The sequence below is a fragment of the Solanum pennellii genome, chromosome 9 (genome assembly GCF_001406875.1).
Source record: "Solanum pennellii chromosome 9, SPENNV200".
NCBI lineage: Eukaryota > Viridiplantae > Streptophyta > Magnoliopsida > Solanales > Solanaceae > Solanum > Solanum pennellii.
In genome coordinates this window covers 72,404,739-72,415,464 of record NC_028645.1, presented here as the reverse complement: position 1 = coordinate 72,415,464, position 10,726 = coordinate 72,404,739, and the positions used below count along the sequence as shown (strand labels likewise).

At 34.2% G+C, this 10,726-nt stretch overlaps 1 protein-coding gene across 1 annotated transcript; it reads left to right on the top strand.

The window, feature by feature from the left end:
* Positions 1-1,767: 1,767 nt before the first annotated feature.
* On the top strand, positions 1,768-9,751 carry LOC107029206 (KH domain-containing protein At2g38610-like). The gene is made up of 7 exons (XM_015230569.2): positions 1,768-2,015; positions 2,091-2,182; positions 2,336-2,487; positions 5,569-5,685; positions 5,794-5,910; positions 8,703-8,846; positions 9,098-9,751. The coding sequence occupies exons 1-7, from the start codon at positions 1,936-1,938 to the stop codon at positions 9,242-9,244; spliced, it is 849 nt and encodes a 282-aa protein (XP_015086055.1). The 5' UTR covers positions 1,768-1,935; the 3' UTR covers positions 9,245-9,751.
* Positions 9,752-10,726: the final 975 nt, after the last annotated feature.

Genomic DNA, 10,726 nt, shown 5'->3' with positions numbered 1-10,726 from the left:
AGAACCCACTTGCGAAAACGTCATTCATGAACTTGAAGTCAGGATTAATGAGTTAGCTTACTGCAATAAAGTAGACGTTAATAACGTATCAGGTGGGTGAAAATAGCCCTAGAGCTTAGAACAAATTGTGGATATCATTGAGAAAATAACGTTGATGATAAAGTTGAAGATGATACAATACAATTGGGATTAGTTACGCGTAAGGAAATACTTGGATCTAGAATTCTTCACAATTTTATGGTGCAATTAGAAAAGGTAACACTGAAACTTTTGGATGCAGTAAGAAATGTTAAAGATGAGTTTCAACTTAATCTAAATTTTAACAAAAAACAGACATTATAGAATCATATTTCACTAAATTTTCTTAGATATATTTGTACTTTTAAACAATTATTAGTTTATAATATTAATGGGATAGAGATCTTTTGAAAATATATTATCTTATCGAAATAAGTATTTTTTTATTGGCCCAAGTCAGGACCGGAAGAAACTATTATCTTAGAGAGATTACTAATTAATTGAATATTAATTTAGTGAGGTTTTACTATATTGTTCTTTTTATATAATATTTTTATAACTATAACTATTTTTCATAAAAAAATTTGGTAATTTTGACTAGTTGGATAATTTTTCATTTGAAATCCGCTATCTAATAAGACAAATTATATATTAAACGTAATTATTGGCCCGTTCCATCGAAAACAAATGTATACAAAAATGTTTAAAATACTTATAAAATACATTTTTTAACAGTTAAAAAAGATAATCTCAAAGATTAGACAGGAAAGAAAAAAGAGTTTTTGTCCAAAATCATCCTTACACCCCTAACTTAAACTACATCTTAAAGTATCATTCTTAGCAGAAACAATCCTTCAATGATTTTAAAGTGAACAAATTTCATCCTTCTAATTTAATTTACTAGAAAACTAACAAATTCCACAAAAATCAAGTCATTCCTTCCTAATTATTATTCTTAGATACGCCAAAAATATAATCGTGAAAATTTGAGTTTAGCATTATGCAAAATCTTTTAATTTGACAATTTGGTTTATTTATTTATCATGTATTTTATATTAAAAATATTATTAGTTGAAATATGTTTCTTCTCAATTGAATATGCTAGAAACGGTCTAATAATGTAGAAAGAAATTCAAATGCGAGACATAATCAATATTTTGATCACTTCAATATCAGATTTGACCCAAAAGTTTTATTGATCTAAATATAGTTTGACTATGAAAAAGGAAAAGATAATTAAACTTCAATTTTTTTCCGTTACTAAATGAGAAGAATAATAGTGTACCCTCATACTTTCCAAACATTTTTTATTTCCGTAAGCAATAATGTCTAAGATTTTTTATATTTTTTTTTTCAGGAACTTCATATATAACAAGTAATGAAATTATGCAGGAAAATTTTTATTGATAGTCACGTGACTGCTCATGTTTTTGTAGGATCCCTTAATTTTTTGACGATGAAAATTGCTCACTTGAAAGATATTTTCTGCTAATAATGATACTTTAAAGATGTAGTTTGAGTTTGAGTATAGTTAAAGAATGTTTTTGACAAAAAATATTAAAAATTTGGATGATATTTATTGTGATTGTTGTTGCATTCACACGTTATACAGAAAGAGAAGGGGGACAGCACACGCTGTGTTGACATACAATTATTAGACCAAAACCATCACGAAATTAGATAGAATATTTTTTCAAAACATAATTTTAGTAGTAATAGCTATAGTATAGTAAGAAATATAAAAATGTGTTTTATTTTTTATTTAGAGAGGAAGTAAAACGAAACCCTTGTCTTTTCTTTTCTTTTCTTTTCTTTTCTTGTCTTGTGCGGCTGGCTGGGTAGGTGCTACCATTTTCAGTGTAAAAGGTTTGTTCCCCCTGGAAGAAAAAAAGAAAAGAAAAGAAAAAAGGTAGAGATATGTCAGGTTTATATAATCCCAACTTTTCACCTGCCAGAGCTGCTTCTCCCCAGATGAGAAGTACACCAGATGTTGACAGGTATTTGCTTTTCTCCTAATTTTCTTTTTATATAATCAATCAATCAACTTACTCATGAATCATCTCCCTTGTTAGTAATCACTACTTGTCAGAGCTGTTGGCGGAACATCAAAAGCTTGGACCTTTTATGCAAGTTCTTCCTATATGTAGCAGACTCTTGAATCAAGGTTACTTACTTCATCAGTTCCGATCTACTTGCATTTTTACCACCTAGATCCATATCACTTACATTTTCCTATGCTAAATTGCTTCATTTCCAAATTCAAATTCACTCCCCAAACCTTTGTAATTCATAAATAAATATATGATCTCGGTTTCAGAGATTTTAAGGGTTTCCGGAATGCTGCCGAACCAAGGATTTGGTGAACTAGACAGATTGCGACATAGAAGTCCCAGTCCTATGGGTTCAGCAAACCTTATGTCAAATGTTGCTGGAGCAGGATTGAGTGGTTGGAATGGACTTCCCCAGGAGGTAATTTTTTTGCACACTTGGATTAATGTACCAAATCACTTCTCTTAACTCGACTATCCTTTTATATCTTGTGGGACACCTATGGATGTTAAATCCTGTTAGAATACTGCTGTTGGGTCCAACTGAAGCAAAAGAATATAAATTTTCTTAATGTCTTCACATCAATGGAGTATCAACAGTGTATTGTGGCAACTATTGATACTAAGTTTTTTAGTACCAATAAAATACATTAATTAGCATGCTTGCTTGTTTCACTAAGTGCATTAGTATACCATATGAACCAGCTTCTTTTTCTTTTATCTTCAGAAGTATCTCGTTACTTTGAATCTACCCCACTTCTTTTAGTAAGTACTACATACATTCGTTTTTTAGAAGAGTGTCAACCATGTGATGAAGGTCCCCCAAAAAAAGAAGCAAAATTAGAGCTTTACGATTCTACTTGATCGCAAGTTCATTTTTAAATTTTTTAAAGCAAAACAAGTGGCTGATAGGATCTCTATGATTTTGCAACCAGTACTAGGCAGACTACAATTAATTGTTGATCTGACAGCAGCTAATTCGATCATTCAAAAGCTTCTCCATTCCTTTCTTTCCGTACTCACCACCTAAGACATGCAAGTGAATTGAGTAGCATGCTTTTTCAGTCATTAGAATATGTGGACCAAGTGTACAAGAATTCCTTACCCATTGAAGGTTACGCCTAGTTGATGTTCATAGGTTAAGGAAAGCAGATATGCTTCAGCCACTTATTTTAAAACAGGTGGAATCTGGTGATAAATCATAGTCTAGAATCTAAATAGAGTGAACTTACTGTTTCTATTATCCTGAGATCCTCACTATTTTTGATAATTGGAACTTAATAGCTGCCTGCTTTATATTTGATTATAAGTTATTAGTAACTTCTTTTTGCTTTCTCAAAAAAATAAGTTAAAAGTACTCCACTAACTTAGTACTTTGGGAGTTGGGCTTCACTTTTATCCAAGAAAAAGATTCATAAGTTTCTAGATGTTGTCAAATGGAACCATAGCAGTGGCTAGATAGAGAAAACGGTTACCTATAAAGAAATAATGCAGAGTGCACATTAAGGCTTGGCGTTCGGAGGTAGCAACATTGTCTATGCAATTTGGACGATCTTGTCCTGAAATCATAATTTTTACTTGAAGCAGCTGTACTGCTCTTAAACTTTTGTTTTCCTGAAATATATTATGCTACTATTAGATTTGACAAAGGGTGTATTTGACTTTTGGCATATGTTTGGTGGAAATACCTCCACAACCTGGTCTACATGGTCAGGTTCCATATCAAATAAAATGGGATCTCATTGGATTCTAATGCATACACTAAAACGAGCTGCTTTTTTTTTCTTTTCTTTTTGGATTCTTCAGCATTAAGGACATGCTGGAGACCTCTAGAAAAATTGGGTTGATTTTGGCATACTAATAATTTTGGCGTACTGGACACTATAAGGAGCTGCTTATTGTACGACGCTAATACAATATACTAGGCCTAATTTTGTGTTCTAATTTGAATTTCTATGAATCATGTATTTCTTCCTTGACTGCATGTAAGATTTTTGAAGTACTGGACTTATTAAATGAAGTTCTTTTACTTGTAGAAAGATTTTTCAAGCTACTTTTGCATAGTTATTGATTGCTTGATTTTCAGTAAGCCTCTAGAAATATTGAGTTGTCTGCATGGACATACAAGCTGTCACTTCATATTGCTCATTCTTTAAAGTAAAATTGTCTATTTTAATTTGGTTGGGTTTTTATTTTAGTTTAGGTGAGAGACCTTGCAATAATTATTCAGGTTCACAAGGACTGCATTAGACAAAGAGAACAATTTTAAGCTAGATGTATGAGTGTGGTTAGTGTGAGATGATGCGATCAACAGTGGGCCCATGGAGAAGAATGCAGCATACCAGAACATCACTCTTCTTGCCCTAAGGTTACAGATTGGTTCTTTGCCTTGTAGAAGTCCCAAAAAAAGAATGATCATATTGCAAATTGATTATCTGGTTGTAGAGCATAGGATATTGTTTCTCCATGTGCATCCTAATATCTTTTGTCCACTATCAAGGACCGGGCAAGGATAGCCGAGCCCTGCAATTACATGACCCTTCCTTGCCCCGTTCATTGCTTGTAACCAAAGCTTTGGACGTCGTGCAATGTTACTCACAATTAGTTTTGATAAACTTTATTTAAGGAGAGAGAATGTTTAGCTGCAAAGCTGTCTTCTTCATACGTGGATATTTTGTAGGTCTTTGGTTTCCCTTCTCATGCATTTCCCTTTGGGTGCTATATGTGTCCATAAGCGGCGGAGTACGGTCATCTGATCTATCCAGAGTTGGAACAAGCATATGTCGACACTGGAGGGATCTCAACTCTCTCATGCATTCCATGTATAATATTGCAGCCTTAAAGATGTGTCTGACACTGAATATGGACACAAATTTGGAAGCTTCAGATTATCTTTTGATAACAAGGGTGATGTGACTGTCGAATTTAGCTATGTTCTGAAGTATTTTGGGAACAAAGATGTTTGAATCATTGTATTCATATTATCTCTTGGGTTTCTCCATACGGACACCATTTTCTCATAATACCAGAAGATTGACCCCCAAAAAAACAATATAGGTGAACCCGTAGAATGCAAAATTGCTTCCCTGAGAATTTTTATTTTATCATTTCTCCGGGTATAGTAATTTGAAGGTTGGAATGCGGGGTTTTTTACTGGACAATGTGTGAAGATACAGATGGTTTCTAGCTCATTTTGGAGGCTGTTGTCGCCATACTGATTGTCACATCAGTTATAGTTATACTGGTTGTCACAACAATTATAGTTAAGGTTCATACTCTGACTGGTTTCAGCAGTATAGCTGTGTGCAATTTGCTCCCGTTGAACACTTTCAGGACTGATAGTTTCTTTTTTGTGCTTAATTATCTCTCAATTGGCATCCTTCTTTATTTTTATAATCTTAAGTGCCAAGCATTTTGTGCTTTCAGATAACTGGTTCTCTTCTTCTTTGCTAGTTATTTTTCCTTGTGTTATCTATAACACCAATTCTCAAATTTGTTACAGAGGTTGAGTGGACCTCCTGGAATGTCAATGGACTGGCAAGGGGCCCCAGCAAGTCCTAGTTCGTACACTGTGAAAAGAATATTGCGGTTAGAAATTCCAGTCGACACTTATCCAAATGTGAGGCTATTACTGCTGTTGTTTAGCCACAGTTTGCTTTTGAATGGGTATATAGCTTAGTAGTATAGGCTTGTGTGAACTTTGAACTAACTTCATTTTGAATTTCAGTTTAATTTTGTTGGGCGACTTCTTGGCCCCCGAGGGAATTCATTGAAACGGGTGGAAGCTACCACAGGATGCCGTGTTTTTATTAGAGGAAAAGGCTCGATAAAAGATCCAGACAAGGTAGTTTTCATCTTCTTTTCTTTCTCACTACTGTTGGATTTTGTGATTGATTGTCTCACAACTATAACTGTAGAGATATATTAACTATTCATTGTTAGAGCCAATGATTGTCAGGTTTTTCCGATTTCAATTTAGTTTGGAGTCTTGGCAATTGATTGATTAATATCAGGTCTTTTACTTGTTACTTCTACCTATTTGAATAAATAATTAAATAAATGCCAGGTTACCACATCCTTTTGATGGGGTACAATTTTTCCCTTAGCATTTTAAAAAAGTAGTGTAGCTTCCTCACATTTATGCTCGTAGGAATATCTGTATAAGAAGGGTTTGACTTACCTAACAACCAAGGTCTTAAATATGAAGTGACCCATCCAAAGTGGATATTTAATGTGAAGATGTATTTGAGTGACTGCATTGAAGTGCCTTTTGATAAAGCAAGATTCTAGACAATAAAAGGACAGAGAGTAGAAATGGTGAAAGAAGTTGAGTGCTAGTTCTTTGGATGCATGAAATACAAACAAGCTATTGCATCTGATAATAAGTGCTCTATAGTTCAGAGAAAACCAAAAGTTGTGTGAAATACAAGTCAGTCAGAATCGTGGAACTCGATAAACCAAGAAGATTATGCTGCATTTATCGAATTTCTGTTTAATGCTAGTTCCCTTATGATTTTTTTGTTTATTATTACTAACAATGTTAATTGGAATATAGACCATACTTTGGTATTTGAAGTTTAGTTACTACAGAACTACGGCTATTTTTTTTTGAAATAGATAACATTGTATTATATCATAAAACAGTACATGGGTTGTACTGCATCTACAGATGTCTTAATTTCCAGTGTTTTCAGTCTATATTGAGCCTAAAACATCGATTGTAGATACTGTCATCGAAGTATAACTGATTACACCAAAAACATAACAATAAAATGCATCTCAACTGAACCTTCTGGACACTATTTTCTATGCTTTCAAAATACCTAGAATTCCTTTCATTCCAATTAGTCCATCATATACTTGCAAGGGAAATTCTCCATCTGTTTCTGTCCGTTGCATTCACCCTTGCTGCCTCCCAACTCTTTAAAGACTATAAAAACCTTTCTGGGCAAGGTCCAACAGATGCCTTTGAGGTTTAAAAAATCCTCCATAATTGTTGGGTATACTTGTAGTGTAGGAATTAGTGGTTCACCAAGTTATCCTCACAAAGGAAACATTTAGAGCATAATGTTATCCCTCTTTTCGTCAAGTAATCTTGATTCAGAAGCAGCTTCTTTGGCCCACAACCATATGAAGCATGAAACTTTATGAGGTTTTCTGCTTCTCCATATTTGTTTCCATGACCAATTGTGTGTGTGTGGGTTTGTCTTATCCATCAACCTGTAGGATGAGTTAACTTTGAATTTTCCGACGCTATTGCCCTTCCACCACATAACATCTTCCCCTGTTTGTCGCCCATTGAAAGCTTTCACAATGTTGAAAAATTTGGACACTCCTACTATTTCCCCATCATTGAATTGTCTTCTGAAATTAAAGCTCCATCTCTGATTTGTCCATAACTATACTATGGTATTTTTTTGTCCCAGAACTATATATATATGTCACAGGGAAGTACTTCTAGCCTCTAGGTTTCCCTTTTCATGTCACTCATCTTTCCAGAATCTTCTCTTGCTTCCGTCTAAAACTTTGATCCTTGCATTACTCTCAACTTTATCCCATAGGCCTCTTATTGATCTCCACAAACTTACTCTATAAGGTGTAGTCACTTCTATGTTATTCACATATCTTCACCTTCATATTTTCCACTTATTACCCTTTTCCATAGCATCTGATTATCATTGACAACTTCCACAACCCCTTTATTCTGAAAGCTTTACTCTGCACCTTCAGGTTCTTTATCCCTATACCCCCTGTCTTCTAGCCAGTTATCACTACATTCACTTCACCAGATGAAAGCCTTTCCTCTCCTTGTTTCCATGCCATAGTGATTTTCTCCTAATATTGTCCAGTCTCTTGATGACTCCTGCTGGTATTGGGAACAAGGTCATCGTGTAGTTGGCAACGCATCTTGGACTGAATTGCTGAGAGTCGGTCTGCCTCCCTAGGACAGATATTGAGTTTTCCATCTAGTCAATTTCTTTCAACACTTCTCCCCCACACCATTCCATGTATCAACAAAGTTGAATTTGGCACCTAGAGGCATGCCCCTGTAAGTTGTTGGCAGAGTCCCAATTTCCCACTAAAGATTGCTGCTTGGCAGACCATATTTGTGACTTCATTGATTGGATACACCAAGCTTTTCCTCCAATTAGTTGTTGTTCCTCAGCATCACAAAGACTACGGTATCATCTGCATACCATAGGTGTGTCAATGTCACCTCCAAACTGTCACTACCCTCTCTAGCAACATCAGAACCTTTCAACCAGGCTTTGTTGTTTTTTGTTTTGAAATACAATAGTTTATCCATCTCAACCATTTCTGCCCGAAGCCCATTCTTTCCAACATCTTCAGAAGGTTGTAGATAGCTCCAGTTGACATGATCATATGCATTCTCTATGTCCAGCTTGCCTAGTATACCAGGTGTCTTCAGTTTGATTCTTGAATCTACACCTTCATTAGTAATCGACACAACATTCTGTAGTGGCTTCCACCGGTTTCATTCGCAATCAGCACATCAGTTAGAGACTATCCAATTTGTAGAATCATTTCTTGGTAGTTTGTTTGTATCTTCTGGAGTCATCTGTGCATGCTGTATCATTGGAGTTCTAACATATTTTCATGATTGATAATTTCAAGGAGGAGAAACTAAGGGGAAGACCAGGATATGAGCACCTAAATGAACCACTCCACATTTTAATTGAAGCTGATTTGCCAGCCAGCGTTGTGGATATTAGATTGAGACAGGCACAGGAAATCATAGAGGAGTTGCTCAAGCCGGTGGTATGTATCTCAGATTTGTTTCCTCTTTGCTATAATTTTGTTGCCTTAATCTTTTTTTTTTTGGAAAAAGGTAAACTGTAGAGGTGGTTGACCACGACAATTATTTTGAGTAACTTTACTTTAACATCAGTGGCTTCTAGATAGAATTTATTTACTTCCCTTTTTTCTTTGATGAGAAGAAATCCTATTATAGTGCACTTCATTTTTGTTGCAAATAAGTATTTAATTTTTTGCAATGCTTTTATCTACAGGATGAATCAGAGGACTATATAAAGAGACAGCAATTGCGTGAACTGGCGATGCTAAATTCAAATTTCAGGGAAGAGAGCCCTGGACCAAGTGGCAGTGTCTCTCCTTTCAATACTAGTGGCATGAAACGTCCCAAGACTGGTCGTTGAGAGGAATGAGAAGTTGTTGATGCTAAGAGAGGTTTGCACTCCTCGGATAATGAGAGGCATGCCTGGGCATTCCCCTCTCAACATACATCATATCCGCATCACTACCTAATCCCAAGCTATAAATAGACACAGGTCCTTGCGGGTGATTTTTGGTTTGCTTTTGGGTTTTATTTATTTTTTTAACAGAAATGAAAAAGAGTAAAAAGGAAAATTAGAACTTATGGTTTATACAGTTGGCTTTTTTATTTAGGTTTGGTCTTGTCAGTCCCTTGTAAACTTCATTGATTTATTCTTGTGTTAGTAATTGTAGTGTGAAATATGCTGTTATTGGTACATGGCAGCATTAGCAGTCTGAAGCCAATAGGTCTTTCATTCATTATGTTGGAGTCGTACATTTGTGCAACTATTATCAAAGAGACACCAATATTGGTGCTTTGACTGGAGTTGGATTTATGTATGAATATATACATATTAGTGCAACATGTAATATGTTGAAACGCGACTGTATTTTAAATTCTTTCTTGGATGATCTGTTTGTTTCTTGTGCTAAGATATAAGAATTGGCCCTAAGGTATCATCTGTAGCTCAATGCATAATTTCTGAGAACCATCAAAGGTGCATCTTTTGAGATAGAATAAGATTAATGACCTGTTTGGTGGGAGGTATTAATTAAAGTAGTTCATGGATTAAAATTTAGTCCAACAAAATATTGTTTGGTTACTTTATTTAACCTAATACATGGATTAGTTATACCTCATACAATGTCTTATCTAATCCCTAGAAAAGGGAGGGATAACTAATTCAAGGTTTAACAATCCTTTGGTAAGACCTCTAAATGACTAAGCTATTCCCAAATCTTTTTTCTTAATTTTTTTTGTAATTTAATGCTCTTTTTTAATTTATATGAGAATATTTATAAATATTCTTTTAAATTCTCCAAATCCGTTCCACACTCTATGTAATTTGATGATTTCACAAATTAATATTATTTTCTCACTGTTTGATTTGTTATATTGGGTTGGTTGTTTTTTTTTTTAAATGTAGTTGGTCAATTGTCCAATTGAACTATTTTTTGTAAAAAAAATAATATTTGTGTATTTGAACAATTTAGGTAGCCTTAAATCTATGTTAAGTTTAAGGTATACTTGACCAACAAAAAAAATAGAAATATATCGTGCTATCAAGGATCTTTATGGTGGCATATCACACCTCAAATTGATAATAATTTTTAAAAATATATTTTAGTATTTAACTTGACAAATTAAATGAATATAAAAATCGCATAATAACTAAGGGTATAATAGGTAAAAAACTTATTCTAAAATTTTAAGCCAATCATAAGATTAAATGGGAAACAACGAACCAAACACTTGATAAAAACTAGAGCAACTTTCACATATAGCAAAGATAAAATTCATATTTGTATGCTATAACAAAGTTTGCATAATTGCGCTCCATAACAAACATATATATATATATATA

Excerpts from the sequence above, each read along its gene's own strand:
- LOC107029206 (XM_015230569.2), top strand. The coding sequence starts at position 1,936 with ATGTCAGGTTTATATAATCCCAACTTTTCACCTGCCAGAGCTGCTTCT. Across the intron at positions 2,016-2,090 it reads AGTACACCAGATGTTGACAG|TAATCACTACTTGTCAGAGC; the intron begins GTATTTGCTTTT and ends CTCCCTTGTTAG. Across the intron at positions 8,847-9,097 it reads AGGAGTTGCTCAAGCCGGTG|GATGAATCAGAGGACTATAT; the intron begins GTATGTATCTCA and ends TTTTATCTACAG.